This window comes from Ranitomeya variabilis, chromosome 4 (genome assembly GCF_051348905.1).
Source record: "Ranitomeya variabilis isolate aRanVar5 chromosome 4, aRanVar5.hap1, whole genome shotgun sequence".
Taxonomy (NCBI): Eukaryota; Metazoa; Chordata; class Amphibia; order Anura; family Dendrobatidae; genus Ranitomeya; species Ranitomeya variabilis.
In genome coordinates, this window is record NC_135235.1 from 345,543,613 (window position 1) to 345,561,599 (window position 17,987).

General features: G+C 48.3%; 1 protein-coding gene across 3 annotated transcripts in view; it reads left to right on the top strand.

Moving 5' to 3' along the window:
* LIG1 (DNA ligase 1) overlaps positions 1-17,987 on the top strand; it is a 572,167-nt gene that overhangs the window by 269,078 nt on the left and 285,102 nt on the right. For all 3 annotated transcript variants that reach the window (XM_077250677.1, XM_077250678.1, XM_077250676.1), the window contains 2 exons: positions 5,695-5,867; positions 14,555-14,721. In XM_077250677.1, the coding sequence (XP_077106792.1) occupies positions 5,695-5,867; positions 14,555-14,721 (340 nt within the window). The remainder of the gene's footprint in view (positions 1-5,694; positions 5,868-14,554; positions 14,722-17,987) is intronic.

The following is a 17,987-nucleotide window of genomic DNA, read 5'->3' on the forward strand; positions in this document are numbered from 1 at the left end:
AGTAATTTCATGTCCATGATGCTGTGATCAGGGAGACAAAAATGTATTGCCACAGGTATGTCTATTCTTTACTTATTGTGTGGCGATGAGAGTTCATTCTTGTTCTAAGCTTTTGCCCTGTCTCCCCCACATACAGACCCCCAGTTGGACATTTAGTACAAATAATTGGGTACACCACAATAGATGTGATGCAGCTAAAAGCATCTGGGATCTTGTAGTCCTGATGTGAATTGGGGATCTCTATCTCTATCTTGTCTGTGGTCATTATAAATGGACAGGTTTTACATTTTTTCTGGTTGCAAGGATTTATAAGGTTTTATAAGAGAAAATTAGAAAAAAAAGTGAAGCAAAAAATGTGGTCATGACGCACTGTTATGGGGATCTGCTGCTGACACTATTATAGGGTAATGTCACCCAATTCTGTACTAATATCCCCCAACCTGGTATGTGTCATGATCCAGTCCTGAGTTTGTTTTCAGCTGTGTTGTCTCTGGACTGGTCATACAGCAGTTAATCCCCTCTGCCTCGTTTTGAAGTTGGCTGGGCTATTTCAGTCCTCTGCGGGCCAGTGTCAGCTATAGTTAATGCTTCCTGGCTTGAGCCCCTGACCTGTATAAGGCTAGTTTCACACTAGCGTTTTGGTGAGCTGCAGACTTCTCTGTGAAGCCCCGCCCACAGTCACAACTCCACCGCTCAGCTCCGCCCCTTCTGAATGCGGCCTGCGTACCTATCTTTAACATTAGGTACGCAGGTCGTGCGGATGTATGCGGATGCCTCCGCATGCATCGTTTTGACGCTGCAGAGAAAAAAATATTCCAACCAGCTGCATTTTACGTGGGTCGCCGCATCGTCAAAACGACGCATGCGAAGGCATCCGCGCGACCTGCGTATCTAATGTTAAAGATAAATTCCAGGTCGCATGCGGAAGTGGGCGGAGCTGAGCGGCTGTGGGTGTGGCTTCACAGAGGAAGTCCACAGCCCTCCGCAGCTCACCAAAACGCTAGTGTGAAGCTAGCCTTAGTGATCCTTGTGCTTCTGACTGCCTGTACTCGTGTATGACTCGACCTGATCTCTGGACTTCGCTCTTTGTTTTCCATCTCTGATACCACGCTCCCCGACTGGCTTCGACTCTGGCTTGTACCCCGACTTCGTCTTGCGTCTCACATTTTGGTTACCACGTTCCCGGTAGGCTCTAACTTCTTGTTTGTCCCTGACTACGTGTTTTGCTGTTATCTTTGGTACCTCAGCTCCTGACACTTTTGGATTCTACTCGTCTGACTACTCTTTCGTTACTTGTGGCACCTGTGCTGCTGCTCAGTGTTGCTACGCTGTGTGTGCATCCTCTCTTCCCTCACCAGCACCCCCTGGTGGAGGTTGCACTATACTGAACTGCAGCATCAAATTATAGTATGTATATGTTCCCAATCCAAGTATACATGGCCCCCTAATTCTCTTGTGTACATGGCCCCCCTCGTCCCCATGCTGGTACACATGGTCTTCCCATCCCCATGTTGGTATACATGGTCCCCTTATCTCCATGCTGGTATACATGGTCCCCTTATCCCCATGCTGGTATACTTGGCCTCCTTCATCCCCATGCTGGTATATATGGTCCCCTCATCCCCATGCTGGTATACATGGCCCCTCTCTTCCCCATGCTGGTATACATGGCCCCCTCATCCCCATGCTGGTATACATGGCCCCCTCATCCCCATGCTGGTATACATGGCCCCCTCATCCCCATGCTTGTATACATGGCCCCCTCATCCCCATGCTGGTATACATGGCTCCTCATCCCCATGCTGGTATACATGGCTCCTCTCATCTCCATGCTGGTATGCATGGCCCCTCTCATCCCCATGCTGTACTTGTTCCACTCATCCCCATGTTGGTATACATGGCACCTCTCATCCCCATGCTGGTATACATGGCAACGTAATCCCCATGCTGGTATACATGGCTCCTCATCCCCGTGCTGGTATACATGGCTCCTCATCCCCATTCTGGTATACATGGCCCCCCTCATCCCCATTCTGGTACACATGGCCCCCCTCATCCCCATTCTGGTATACATGGTCCCCTCATCTCCATGCAGGTATACATGGTCCCCTTATCCCCATGCTGGTATATATGGTCTCCTCATCCCCATGCTGGTATACATGGCGCCCTCATCCCCATGCTGGTATACATGGCGCCCTCATCCCCATGCTGGTATACATGGTCCCTTCATCCCCATGCTGGTATGCATGGCTCCTTATCCCCATGTTGGTATACTTGTTCCACTCATCCCCATGTTGGTATACATGGCGCCCTCATCCCCATGCTGGTATATATGGCGCCCTCATCCCCATGCTGGTGTACATGGCGCCCTCATTTCCATGCTGGTATACATGGCGACCCTCATCCCCATGCTGGTATACACGGCGCCCTCATCCCCATGCTGGTATACATGGGGCCCTCATCCCCATGCTGGTATACATGGCCCCCTCATCCCCATGCTGGTATACATGGCCTCCCTCATCCCCATACTGGTATGCATGGCGCCCTCATCTCCATGCTGGTGTTCATGGCGCTCTCATCCCCATGCTGGTATACATGGCCCCCTCATCCCCATGCTGGTATACATGGCTCCTTATCCCCATGCTGGTATACATGGCCTCCCTCATCCCCATACTGGTATGCATGGTTCCCTCATCTCCATGCTGGTGTTCATGGCGCTCTCATCCCCATGCTGGTATACATGGCCCCCTCATCCCCATGCTGGTATACATGGCACCTCTCATCCCTATGCTGGTATACATGGCACCTCTCATCCCTATGCTGGTGTACTTGGCCCCATCATCCCCATGCTGGTATACATGGCGCCCTCATCCTCATGCTGGTATACATGGCGCCCCCAACCCCATGCTGGTATACATGGCCCACTCATCCCCATGCTGGTATACATAAGTATGTGACCCTTTGTTTTCAGTATCTGGTGTGACTCATTGTTTAGCAAGCAGTAACTTCATTTAGAAATTGTCAGGAATTTTGGACCATTCCTCCCTACAAAACCGCTTCAACTCTGTTATGTTGGCAGGTTTTCTCCCATGATTGGCTCACTTCAGGTCATCCTACAACATTTCTATAGTATTAAGGTCAGGAGTTTGACTTGGCCATTTATTCTTCTTTCACCTTTGTTTTGTAGAATGTTCCATCTGCTCTGTGTCGTTGTCTTGCTGCATGGCCCTTATTCTTTTGAGATTCAGCTCAAGGACAGAAGTCCTGACCTTTTTCCTTGTTACATCATTTGTCCAGCTGTCCTGCCCCAGATACAGGCCCCCACCTTGAGACTGTCGTCGACGGTATGAGGTTTTCATGCTGTATTACAGTGTTTGTCTTAATTGAGACCTAAGGTTTCTTATTTAATCCTAAAAGCTCTATTTGGGTCTTGTCTATCCGCAAAACACTCCTCCAATGTCTTTCCTATGGGCATGAATGTTCTTCTTAGAAGGCAGTGACTTTCTCCTTGCGATCATGCAGTGCACACCATTGTTGTTCAGTGTCCTCTTGGTGGGTGATCCTATTAACATTAGCTAACCTGAGAGAGGCATTTTAAAGGGAACCTGTCAGCAGGATTGTGCACAGTAACCCACAGACAGTGTTAAGTCGGCACTGTTATACTGATTAATGAGACCTGGTAATGAAATCAGTCTTGTGGTTGTTGTGTAATCTTTATTTTCAGTTTTGAGTTAGATATGCTCCAGGGCGGCCTGTGGGGGTCTTTATGTGGTGCTCTGATTAGGTTTTCATAATGCAGACTGCTGACAGGTCACTGATGCCTAACTGACCGGCCCCCTAGTTTACATAATGAATATTATATACCGTATATACTCGAGTATAAACCGACCCGAGTATAAGCCGACCCCCCTAATTTTGCCACAAAAAACTGGGAAAACTTATTGACTCGAGTATAAGCCTAGGGTGGAAAATGCAGCAGGTACCGGTGAATTTCAAAATTAAAAATAGATGCTCCATAACGTTCATTATGGCCCCATAGATGCTCCACATAAAGCTGTGCCATATATAATGCTCTGCACCGTTCATTATGGCCCCATAGATGCTCCACATAAAGCTGTGCCATATATAATGCTCTGCACCGTTCATTATGGCCCCATAGATGCTCCACATAAAGCTGTGCCATATATAATGCTCTGCACCGTTCATTATGGTCCCATAGATGCTCCATAGAAAGCTGTGCCATATATACAATGCTCTGCACCGTTGCCCCATAGATGCTCCACATAAATCTGTGCCATATATACAATGCTCTGCACCGTTGCCCCATAGATACTCCACATAACTCTGTGCCATATATACAATGCTCTGCACCGTTGCCCCATAGATACTCCACATTAATCTGTGCCTTATATACAATGCTCTGCACCGTTGCCCCAAAGATACTCCACATTAATCTGTGCCATATATACAATGCTCTGCACCGTTGCCCCATAGATGCTCCACATTAATCTGTGCCATATATACAATGCTCTGCACCGTTGCCCCATAGATACTCCACATTAATCTGTGCCATATATACAATGCTCTGCACCGTTGCCCCATAGATGCTCCACATTAATCTGTGCCATATATACAATGCTGCTGCAATAAAAAAAAAAAGACATACTCACCTCTCTTGCTTGCAGCTCCTCAGCATCTCGTCCTGGCGTCTCTCCGCACTGACTGATCAGGCAGAGGGCGGTGCGCACACTATATGCGTCATCGCGCCCTCTGACCTGCACAGTCAGAGCGGAGAGACGCCGGGAAGATGGAGCGACGCCCGGCGTGTGGAACGTGGACAGGTGAATATGACATACTTACCTGCTCCCGGCGTCCCGCTCCTTCCCCCGGACAGCTGGTCTTCGATGCCGCAGCCTCTTCCTCTGTCAGCTGTCACCAGCACCGTCATTAGAGGAATGAATTATGTGGCTCCGCCCCTATGGGAGGTGGAGCAGCCTATTCATTTCTCTAATGAGCGGTCCCACGTGACCGCTGTACAGGGGAAGAGATGTGGCACCCGGAGACCGTGGAGACAGGGGGAGCGACAGGAACGCCGGAACTAGGTGAGTATATGACAGTCCTCACCCGCCGACCCCACCACCGATCATGACTCGAGTATAAGCCGAGAGGGGCACTTTCAGCCCAAAAATTTGGGCTGAAAATCTCGGCTTATACTCGAGTATATACGGTATATATATTAAAAAAAAATAAATGACATTTTGCAGGCAGGTGCCAGCACTGCAGCATGATTGCATCTATAATGTGTGATTAATTATTGTTTTTGATAGTGTACATACATTAAAAAAAAATCAGCCCAAAAATGATCCCGCTTGTGCAGTAGCAGCTATCGGTGATCCAAAAGGTGCTACTGCACTGGCACGTGATCTTTGTGGCCCTCACCTAGCGGTAATTCACAAGCATCGTTACTCTCCTATTAGTGCACAATCTGGCCATAGACTGATGGAGTGGGCAGCTGAGGACCGCCGGCTTCCCACAGTTAGGCAGCAGGGAGGCCGCTATCAGGAAGACCTCAGCAGTTATGCCCCTCTTTAACTTTATCTCATATCACTTTAGGTTTTTTCAACTGGTTAGCAGCACTCCTACATATTTATACTTTATTTTAAATATATATATTTTTTTATCTTTCTTTTTTAGTTTAAAAAACATAGAAACGTTGAGTAATTTTCTGCGCTCTGTCATCTGTTTGACTTCGGGGGATCTCTTGCCATGTATTTATCTCTGTCTGAACCGCCTGGGTCCTGCCTACGAAGGTCTGGAGCTGGGCATTGGAGAGACCATATTAATGAAAGCTGTAGCACAAGCAACAGGTAATGGAATTCCTAAACGTACAGAGCAAACTGGGGAGAGCGAACAATTTATAGCACCCAATTAAATTATATGCGAAGAAATTCTTAGAATCCCTTTATTTTTCACAAAGCACAGTAAATGCATTGTTGTTTTTAATATACTGACTGAGCCCAACATAGTTTTTCTTTTTGGTTTTTGTTTTATACTTTTTTCAATGCACTCACCTTCACTTTGCCTGGATTTGTTCCTATTGTTACCTAGTAAAACTTCATTTCCCATCCACATTTGCTTCTTCTCGGTGCCGCAGTCTGCTGGCTGGATCACCAAGTCATCTTTTGAGATAATTGTGCATTCCCTTTGATTGCTCCAGTGTAATGATGTCGGCGTTGCAGTCTGTGATAGTGAACACATCCGCTTATAGGGGCTGGGCAGAGAACGCCTGTGCCCTGCGTGGTGAAGCGGAGGTGTAATACCGTTCAGCTCTGAGCCTGGATCCTGCAAGAGTTAGCGCCGACGTCGCCAGGCTGGAGCCATCAATCACTTGGCCAGGATCCTGTACAGCTCTGATGACTGGGGTAACCATTTACACACAGAAGGAAGGTTTTATTTTTATAATAAAAGCAAATCCATAAAACAAGAACTGTAGCTACAAACACCATTTGCCTGCAAAAGCATGGGGTGAGATTAATAGGTGATTTTCTAATGTCAGCGTCCCTTTAATCTAGCGTTACATGATGCCATGTGATGCTCAACATCAGTCCTCGGAAAAGTCTTATTTGCGACTTGCTGACGCACGACTATTGTAGATTTCCGATGTTAATAATGCAGCCAAGTGGCTTGTAAGCCGCACATAAGTCACATGTCAAATGTGACTTACATTGAAGTCCTGGCAATTGTTGCCTGTGACCAGTGACATAAAAGCCAACAAATTTGGAAACATTTATGGCTCTTGGTTGCAGGTGATGATTCTACAACATAGAAATCATTATATGCAATGCTGCAATGTGTGGCTGTGATTTTAGTGTCACCCTACGCATTGCTGTGCAGCCATCGGCTTTAAAGGGTGTCTGTTAAATTAAAAAAAAAAAAAACAACTCACTGAAATTGTCCATATCCTTAACCCCCTCACAGTATAAGATGTGCAGTTACATCATATGTCGTATCCTTGACTTTCGCATCTTGCCCTGTAGATAATGGTGAATTTATTCAGCCATCATCTGCCTCTAACAGCCCCTCGTGGAGTTGAGCTCTGCTCGCTGTGCTTAACCTACCTAAATGTAACGTGCGCTGGGAGGGCGCATCATTTGCTCCCTGTGGCTGGCTTTCATAGATCATGATGTACTGCTCTTTATAGCACAAGCGATCGGATTGCATCTTCAACTCTCCTAAGGGGAATGTTAAATACACTAAAAATGGTGAAAAAAAGACAGCAAATGAATAATGTACAAAAGTTCAAACTTCCCTACTTTTGTCCCATTAAAAGCAAAACAATAAAAACCTAATTTTTGTGTATTTCTGCATTCAGAAAAGTCTAATTTATCAAAAAATAAAATAAATTAATTTATTAGTAAAGGGTGTACTGAAAAAAAAACAATTAGAATGCAAGAATTATGTTTTTTTGGCTGCTGTAATATTGCAATAAAATGCAATAATACGATCAAAATTGTATCTGCTCCAAAATGGTGTCTGTAAAAATGTCAGCTCAGAGCACAAAATATAAGCCCTCACACCGTACCAGATCCTGATAATTGAAAACGTACTGGTCTTCGAAAAAGGCGACATAAGAACATTTTTGGGTATTTTGTTTGAATTTTTATGTGCCATTCCATTATTGCATTAATTATTTTTTAAGTCTTATTTTTGTTTCCTATTAAAGAGTGAATATCTTATTAGTTTTCTCATGCTTGGAGCAAGGTCATTATATACCATGTAGAATTTAAAAGGCATCTGTCACCATATTTGACCCATCTATACGAATATGGGCAGACAGGCTACAGACTGCTGAAAAAATGTCCTCCCTGTGTGTCTCATATAGATGTCTTCTAGATAAATCCTCTTTTATGACATTATATAAATTACCACTTCCAGGCTCTGGGGAGGATGGTGCCCGAGAGATAATGTCACACCGCCATCGCCGTCTTCCCCCGACTCCCGCTATACTCACCTGTCCGCGGCGTCCCGGCGCGCTCCTGCTAGTCCTCCGGCATCTGCTGCTCTGCTCGCGCGGCCGGCTTCTGCTCCCCGTCGGATGCGTGCGCGCACTCACTTCAGCGGTGCACGCACACACTTCCCGTCTTGGTCTGGGCCGCTCCTTCCAGCCTCCTCTATGATCTTGGAGGACCCCGACCCGGAAGGTAACTCCCCGCACTGTTTATCTGCCTGCCTCTTTCTCATGACAGTGCCTGACTGTTATTTGTATCTTTCAAGTGATTAGGCTTCACGTTTCTGTGCTCAGCTTTTGCTCTGCTCCGTGATCCATGCTTCCCTGTGTTTCTCTGCCCTTTTTCTGTTACCTTGTCCTTCTCTTTTACTCTCTTCCAGTTCCTGCCTTCTTGTCTCCATCCTGTCCGAGTTCCCGTCATTCCCACCTGTCCGTGTTCCTGATACCTCGTCGTTCCAGCCTGTCCGTGGTCCCGTCATTCCTGCCTGTCCGTGTTCCTGTTACCTCGTTGTTCCAGCCTGTCTGTGTTCACGTGGTCCCGTCTTTCCGTATCATTCACCCCACCTGCCTTTCCGTGTCCCCGCTCTATTTTCGACTCCCAGTCCCTGGGTACCAGCTGCCTGGGCAGTAGTCTCCCCTGGGCCTGTCCCTAACGCTCCCTGTACAGGGGGTGGTCCACCAGGTCTACTCGCCCTAGGGAGGTTCGCTGTTGCAGTCCAGTGGGTTCACCTTTGGGTCCCACCAGCCCTTACAGCACAGTCAGGCCATGGACCCCGCTGGTGCCTCTGCCTCAACCCAAAAGGAACTGCTGTTCCTACGGGAGAATCAAACCAGGATCATGACCTTCTTAAAATCCATGGAGTTCCGTTTATCTGTGCTACAGCCCTCTGATCCGGGTAACACATCCCAACTGGCCGGTCTCCAGCAGGAACTCGCTCAACAACGCGACACCCAAGGTCATATCCACAGATGCCATATAATTGAGGATAACTGTCTTCTTTCCCTACAGTCAGCTGCCTCCGCCCCTCCCCAGGTTCCAGCTCCGCACCCACCGCCACGTCTGGCCAAACCCCCACGGTACAGTGGAGATCCTAAATATTGTCGGGGATTCCTAAACCAGTGTCAATAGGCATTTTGAATTATTCCCACAACAATACCCCACCGACCGAGCTAAGGTGACTTTTGTGCTGTCCCACTTGGAGGGAGAGGCGTTGGCCTGGGTTAATCCCGTCTGGGAGCGTGACAACCCTCTTGTCTCCCAACTTTCCACTTTTTTGGAGGCTTTGATGAGCCCGGACGTCTGTATTCTACCACTGAGTCCCTTTTTAACCTCCACCAGGGCACTCTTTCTGTTGGCCAGTACGCTTTTCGTACTTTGTCCTCCGAGCTGGGGTGGAACAATGAGGCCTTGGTGGGAGCCTTTTGGCGTGGTTTGTCTGCTCGGATTAAGGACGAGTTGGCGAGTCGAGACACACCAACGTCTTTGGAAGACCTCATCTTTCTGGCTACCCGCATTGATTTGCGCTTCCATGAACGTCTCTGTGAAGCAGCCAGGGAGAGATTTTCTCGTCCTTCTGTTCCTCGCAGTCCTCCTCGCTCGCGGAACCCTTTTGCTTCTGCGGTCTCCACACCTGAACCCATGCAAGTGGATCGCATCAAGCCAGCAGAACAGCGCCGCAAAAAAAGACTCGCACAGGGTCTTTGCTTCTACTGTGGCAGCGCCTCCCATCTTCTGCGTTCCTGTCCGGTGAGGCCGGGAAACGCCTCCGCCTAGGTCAGGTAAGAGAGGCCTCCCTAGGTGTCGGTGATACCTCTCTACCCTTGACTCTCTCTGTCTTATTGAATATAGGTTGTAGTCGCTTCTCTGAGGTAGTCTATGTAGACTCTGGAGCTGCAGGAAACTTTATTCAGCTTGAGGTGGTCAGCAAATTCCGGATTCCCGTTAGATCAATGGAGATTCCCCAGCAGAAAGCTTCGGTTGACGGTAGGCCCTTGCGGGAGACCATTACCCTGGTCACTGAAGAGCTGGAGCTACAAATTGGAGCCTTGCATCGGGAGAAGATTGCTTTCTATGTGTTGCCTTTGCTATCTTATACCTTTCTTCTGGGTCTTCCTTGGTTAAGAATTCATGAGCCCGTTCTGGTTTGGCATTCTGGTGATATTCTTCGGTGAGGCTAGACTAGACTAGATGCCTGCTCCCCGTTCAACCTGTAAGGTCTTCCCGGTCTACTACAGTGCCTGCAGGTTTGCCTTCGACCTACTCTTTCGCGGTTGTTTTCGACAAGAAGGAAGCAGAGCGTCTACCTCCACATAGTCCATATGATTGCCCTATCGACCTCGTTCCTGGCTCTATTCCCCCCAGGGGTCGAATTTATCCGCTGAACCCTCTTGAATCCCAAGCCATGACCGTGTATGTCCAGGAAAATCTAGCCAGGGGTTTTATCCGGAAATCCTCTTCACCTGCGGGCGCGGGTTTCTTCTTCGTTAAAAGAAAGGATGGAACGCTTCGTACCTGCATTGACTACCGAGGTCTCAACAGTATCACAATTAAGAAAAAATACCTGCTCCCTCTCATTCCGGAGCTCTTTGATCTGTTACAAGGAGCACAAATCTTTACTAAACTGGATCTCCGTGGGGCTTACAATCTAATCCGTATCCGCTCCGCATAAGAGTGGAAGACCACTTTTAACACCAGAGATGGACACTGAGTATTTGGTCATGCCCTTCGGTTTGTGTAATGCTCCAGCAGTGTTCCAGGAATTTGTTAATGATATCTTCCGAGACCTTCTGTACTCTTGTGTGGTAGTATACTTGGACGATATTCTTGTTTTCTCTCCAGATCTGTCTACCCATAGAAGGGACGTCCGTCTCGTTCTATTACGTCTGAGGGAGAATCGTTTTTACGCCAAGCTCGAAAAATGTGCCTTCGAATTGTCGTCTCTTCCGTTCCTGGGCTACATGATTTCTGATTCTGGTTTACGCCTGGATCTGGAGAAGGTATCCCCCGTGCTCAACTGGCCACATCCTCATGGTATCAAAGCAATCCAGCGTTTCCTTGGTTTCTCAAATTATTACCGGCCGTTCATCCCTCACTTTTCGTCTTTGACCAGTCCTATCATTTCTTTGATTCGCAAGGGGGCCAATGCTCACATCTGGACATCTAAGGCCGAAGATGCCTTTGTGTCTCTGAAACAAGCCTTCGCCACAGCTCCCATACTTCATCGCCCTGAGGTCAACAAACCTTTTGTCCTTGAGGTGGATGCTTCTGCTGTCGGGGCCGGAGCTGTACTTTCTCAGAGATCTCCCTCCGGGCGGCTTGTCACCTGTGGTTTCTTCTCCAAGACATTCTCCATTTCGTAACGGAACTATTCCATTGGTGACAGGGAGCTGTTGGCCATAAAGTTGGCATTGCAGGAATGGAGATACCTATTGGAGAGGGCTGTTCATCCTTTTAAGATCTACACGGATCATAAGAATTTAGCATATATCCGTTCAGCGCAAAGACTTAACCCTCGGCAAGCAAGATGGTTTCTATTTTTTGCCCGTTTTGATTTTGAGCTGCACTTCTGTCCTGGCAATAAGAATATCAAGGCTGATGCATTATCCAGGTCCTTCTTGTCTCTCGATATGGAGGAGGAACCAACGCACATTCTGGATCCCTCCAGGGTCATCATGGTAGCACCTGTCAGTCTGACTTCTTTACCTCCGAGTAAAACTTTTGTTGAAGAGTGCGACAGGAGGCTAGTCCTACGCTGGGGACATAACTCTAAACTTGCAGGTCATGTTGTACTCAAGAAGACTCACATGCTTATTTTTCTCAACATATCGTTTCTGACAGGGGAGTCCAGTTCACTTCTCGGTTCTGGAGGGCTCTCTGCAACTTTCTGAACATCACACTTGACTTCTCTTCTGCCTACCATCCACAGATCAAAGGCCAGGTGGAACGTACTAATCAAACTCTGGTGACTTATCTCCGCCATTTCTCTAACTCCCACCAAAATGACTGGTCTGATTTACTCCCGTGGGCTGAATTCGCATACAACAATCACGCCAGCGAATCTTCTTCCAAGGCACCCTTCATCGTCTACGGGCAGCATCCTGGTGTACCTCTATCGGTCCCTCCTGTCTCGGGTGTGCCGGCGGCTGATCTTCTGTCCAGGTAGTTCTCCTGGATTTGGCAGGAAACCAAGACCGCGCTCGAACAAGCACGCTACAGGATGAAAAAACATGCGGACAAGAGGCGTTTAGATTCTCCACTTTATCTTCCTGGTGATAAGGTCTGGTTATCTTCTAAGTTCGTCCACTTAAAGATCCCCTCGCGCAAGTTGGGTCCCCACTATATCGGACCTTTCGAGGTCTTGGCCCGCATCAATAATGTCTCAAACAAGTTAAGGTTACCCGCCTCGCTCCGCATTCCCAATTCTTTCCACTTTTCCCTTCTTAAACCAGTTGTCCTCAACTGGTTCCATGCTTCTACTACTCATTCTCCTCGGCCTGTCTTTGCTAATTATGTCTTTGAGGTTAAGGACATCCTTGTGATGAAAAAGCTAAGAGATAGGACCTTTTTTCTGGTTGAAAGGAAAGGTTTTGGTCCTGAGGAGAGATCTTGGGAGCCTCGGGAGAACATCCGGGCTCCCCGAATTTTGGCAAGGTTTCTTTCCGGTCTTAGGAGGGAGGTGCTTAAGGAGGGGGGTACTGTCACACCGCCGTCGCAGTCTTCCCCCGACTCCCGCTATACTCGTCTGTCCGCTGTGTCCCGGCGCTCTCCTGCTCGTTCTTCGGCCTCTGCTGCTCTGCCCTCACGGCCGGCTTCTGCTCTCCGTCGGATGCGCGCGCGCACTCACTTCAGCGGCGCACGCACACACTTCCCGTCTTGATCTGGGCCGCTCCTTCCAGCTATGATCTTGGAGGACCCCGACCCGGAAGGTAACTCCCCGCACTGTTTATCTGCCTGCCTTTCTCATGACAGTGCCTGACTGTCATTTGTATCTTTCAAGTGATTAGGCTCCACGTTTCTGTGCTCAGCTTTTGCTCTGCTCCATGCTTCCCTGTTTCTCTGCCCTTTTTCTGTTACCTTTTCCTTCTCTTTTGCTCTCTTCCAGTTCCTGCCTTCTTGTGTCTCCAGCCTGTCCAAGTTCCCGTCATTCTGTCATCCCGTCATTCCCGCCTGTCCATGTTCCTGTTACCTCGTCGTTCCAGCATGTCCTTGGTCCCGTCATTCCCGCCTGTCCATGTTCCTGTTACCCCGTTGTTCCAGCCTGTCTGTGTTCCCGTGGTCCCATCTTTCCGTGTCATTCACCCCTCCTGCCTTTCCGTGTCCCCGCTCTCTTTTCGACTCCCTGTCCCTGGGTACTAACTGCCGTGGCAGTAGTCTCCCCTTGGCCTGTCCCTAACGCTCCCTGTACAGGGGGTGGTCCACCAGGTCTACTCGCCCTAGGAAGGTTCGCTGTAGCGGTCCAGTGGGTTCACCTTTGGAGTCCCACCAGCCCTACCTCCAAAGCTTATTTTACATGAAGGGGAGTTACCAGTGTGATGTGTGTGGCCGCACTCTGCTCTCCTGATCTCACTGCAGAGCTGTGTGTGATTATACCTGACACATCTGCAGATTCCAGGCAGACAGAGCGGTAATACTGCTGCAATCCAGCAGAGCTGTGAGAGCTGCAGCTGATAATTTGTTTCCCAGAAAACGATTTTCATTTCTGTTCTGTGTACTTACAGTACTTGTCTCACACTGGTAACTCACATTTTTATTTAAAATAAACTCTTGAGTCAGCATTATCTTCCAGGAAACCTCCTCCCGTGATGCAGCTCATTTACATTTAAGAAAACCATGGATTTCTCTGGAATAAGACATCGGATCGCAGATATCAGGTTCCTATGACCTACATGCCCATTCAGACTGCTTAGGAGCGTTCATCCTAATGACAGATTCTCTTTTGAATCATTTTTGGAAATAAAGTGGTTGGCAGGTTTTAGAATGCTAACATATTTTAATGTTGCATGGACTTGAGTCCCAATGTTTTTTTCATTATACTGTTTATAAATGTTTGTCTTTTCCACATGTGCAGACCTATAGGGAATCTATGACCAAGATTCTGCTAGCTAAATCTGAAGGCGTGATGTAGGGGCAGATCCTTGGATTCCAGTGATATATCACTTACTGGGTTAATTGCTGCAGTTTTGATAAAATTAAAGTTTTGTTTGCTGCAGATATACCAGTGCTCTGAATGCTGATCTCTGAACAACCACGACCCACCACTGATGTTTGTACGCTGCACATAAGCAGAAAGCTGCAATCAGTGGAAGGCTATACAGAGCTCATGAATATGGAGGACTACATATCAGCAGGTTTACTAGTCCTCCAGTGATTTCCTGCTGATAAAACTGAGATTGTACCAAATCTGCAGCAAGCGACCCAATAAGTGAGGCACTGCTGCAATCAGGGTCTATGCCCCTGCATAATGCTGCTCCCAGATTAGATGGCAAGTAGCTTGTGACACATTCTTTGTACCATTTCATGTTTATTTAAATGTAATGTTTTCTCAGGTCGACAGTTAGACAAAATTAAGGCTGAAGCTCAGGAGAAGGGAGACCTAGGACTTGTTGCTGAAAGCAGTCGTGGTAATCAGCGAACCATGTTCACACCTCCCAAGCTCATGGTCCCAGGTGTTTTCAGCAAACTAAAAGAAATTGCCAGGATGACTGGGAGCGCTGTGAGTACCTTCATTGCAGACCCAGAAATACACATTGCTTCCCCTCTCAGGGGCCAGACTTTTTTGCGCTAGTTGTTGCACACCCTCTGATGCTGGTCATGCACATGAGATATGTGACTGAGACATCATTTGTCTGAGGGGAGACCGCAATGGCCAGATTGAGTAGGTTGGAATTTTGATAGTAGCAGCATATTACTCCTGTCGGTGCATTTTGGATTTTGCTTGGCAGCAGATTTACATATAATAATATATGTATGATGAACAGTTACACATTTTGATGTATATGTATTTTAAAATGAATGTAATATAAGGAACTTTTAACAAAAGCATCAATTCACCCATGGGCAGCAAGCCTCTGGAGACTAAGAGCCACGCTCCTGACACCAATACACTAAGCCTGGGGTCAGTGGCTACTCAGGCACATGAGGAAGAGTATTACACAGTCATTGGTTGCCACTAGGTTTACTTTCCCGCCGGAGGCCTTACACGTGTCCCCAGCGACATGGTCAAACAGTTGTCTATCAGACAAAAAATTGAAATATAATTTTATCCAAAAATTACCTGTAACCAAAATATAGTTCTGTTAGAGAATGTAACTTGATACCAAAAAAGTGTTTGGTCTCCTGTACATGCAATAGTGAAAAAAAATGGAAACCATTTGTTGGTCTTGAAAGCCAAAATAATCCCGTTCCTTTAAAAGATTAGTGCTTCATGACCAAGCCAATTTTGGCTTTTTTAAATTTTATTTTTTCTTCTCCGCCTCATTGGGGGACACAGACCGTTGGTGTATGCTGCTGCCACTAGGAGGCCGACACTAAGTGATACAAAGAAAGTTAGCTCCTCCCCTGCAGTATACACCTTCCTGCTGGCTCAAAGCTAACCAGTTCTTGCTTAGTGTCTGTAGGAGTCACTTGGGTCTGGTTCAGACCCCATCGTTTTTATTTTATTTATTACTTTTCTGTAAATTTTTATTTTTTAATTAACGGAGTGAAAGGGGCGACGGATCCTTTCAAGGTTCTGATCACCCCCGAACCATCAACAGGCGAGAACGTGGAGTGTCGCCTCCCCGTACGCTCTCCTGCGACGTGGGAAGCCATGCCTGAGCTCACTTTTGGGGCGACGGTTCCTCCAGGTCCCGATCTCCCCACACCAGCAACGGGCGAGCACGTGGAGTGACGCCTCTATTTATCCTCTCCTGGAGCCAGGCCTAATGCCGGACAACTGGTCCTGCCCACCCGGGGACTGAACTCCGTGGAAGTACAGAGGCCCCTCTCTATGGCGTCCGAGCTGCCCCCACTGTCCCACCACTGTGAAAGCGGATGGCACAAGGAGGCAGATGGTTCCTCTCCACCTCCCTAACAAAGGGATGATGGATTAAGGTTTAGCCCTCTATCCCTGCACTGTCCACGCTGCAATACCTGACCTGCAGCAGAACAGCATAGTCATCCACGGCGGCTCCATGCCGGGACGCGCACCAATTGTGAGTGGATCCAGTCAGCGATGGGCCCCTGCAGTGGGATATTAACATGCTGACAGGCAGACGCAGCTTCCCTGTGGCCCACCTCCCTAAGGTAACGCTCCGGACGGCTGCAAAAATTTACACCCCGGTTTCGGCCGATGTGTAGGCTGCATCCCGGAAGTCGCGCCCGCACTATGGCACGCTAAGGCGGCTCCGTTTTCTGTCTGGCACGGGCGCGTTCGCTTTTCTTGGCCCACTGCCCCTCTATTCTACCCCTGGCATTGCTCCCGCCGGCTGCAGAAATTTAGGCCCCGGCTTGGGCCTATTCATGGAAGTCACGTGGCTCCGCCCACATCACGTCTGTGGCTCTGCCCCCGAAATGGCTCGTCTCGCTCTCTGCGAGACTTTTATCACCTCTGCATCTACCAGTGGCCATCTTGGTCCACACGGCCGGCAGTGGCAATGGTTTTTTTGCATTAAGGGGCACAACGACTTTGCAGCCAAGTAAGGAAGTACTGCTCTCTTCCCTCCTGTACTTACGTGAATGACCCATGTTATTCCCCGGTCTTAAAGGGAACCTGTCACCCCCAAAATCGATGGTGAGCTAAGCTCACCGGCATCAGGGGCTTATCTACAGCATTCTGTAATGCTGTAGATAAGCCCCCGATGTTACCTGAAAGAGGAGAAAAAGAGGTTATATTATACTCACCCAGGGGCGGTCCCGCTGCGGTCCGGTCCGATGGGTGTCTCAGGTCCGCTCCGGAGCCTCCTATCTTCATTCCATGACGTCCTCCTCTGGTCTTCACGCCGCGGCTCCGGCGCAGGCGTACTTTGTCTGTCCTGTTGAGGGCAGAGCAAAGTACTGCAGTGCGCAGGCGCCGGGCCTCTGTCCTTTCCGGCGCCTGCGCACTGCAGTACTTTGCTCTGCCCTCAACAGGGCAGACAAAGTACGCCTGCGCCGGAGCCGCGGATTGAAGACCAGAAGAGGACGTCATGGAATGAAGATGGGAGGCGCTGTACTGGACCTGAGACACCCATCGGAGCGGGACTGCCCCTGGGTGAGTATAATCTAATGTCTTTTTCTCATCTTTCAGGTAACATCGGGGGCTTATCTACAGCATTACAGAATGCTGTAGAAAAGCCCCTGATGCCGTTGAGCTTACCTCACCATCGATTTTGGGGGTGACAGGTTCCCTTTAATGGAGGCGCATGACCAGTATTCCCTGGTTTTAAAGGCACATGATCAAGATTCCCTGGTCTAAAAGGCACATGACCAGCATTTCCTGGTCTTAAAGGCATTTGACTAGCATTCCCTTGTCTTAAAGGCACATGACCAGTCCAAAGCTGGTCACCCTAAATGAACTCAGGCACCCTCCGCCGCCAATCCCAGTTTATCCCAGAGTACCATAGTTCCCCTGAGTAGGCTTCATCACTGCCACATCCCATGGCTTCTCTGATCAAGAGATTGAAGCCCTCCGTGAACACTCTGTGACTCGGAGTGCTCGCAGGACCAATATATATGCTTCCTCTCCTACATGGGAGCCGTCGGCTAGCAGGGGCCGCAAGTATTCTAGAAACGTACAGGCATCTAGAAAATGGAAGCTTCATTTCCTGATCTCCCTCACCAATGATTTCCTGAGAACAAGACTCTGATATGGATCGGATACTGCCTTGTATCTGGACTCATCAGAGCTTCAGAAAAGGATGGATTTGCCTATTTATATCATCAACCAATCTCTGTTGATTGATGAGGGCTACAGTTCTACTCTAGATCACGCAGTGTCCCTCATAAGGAGACTAAACTCCC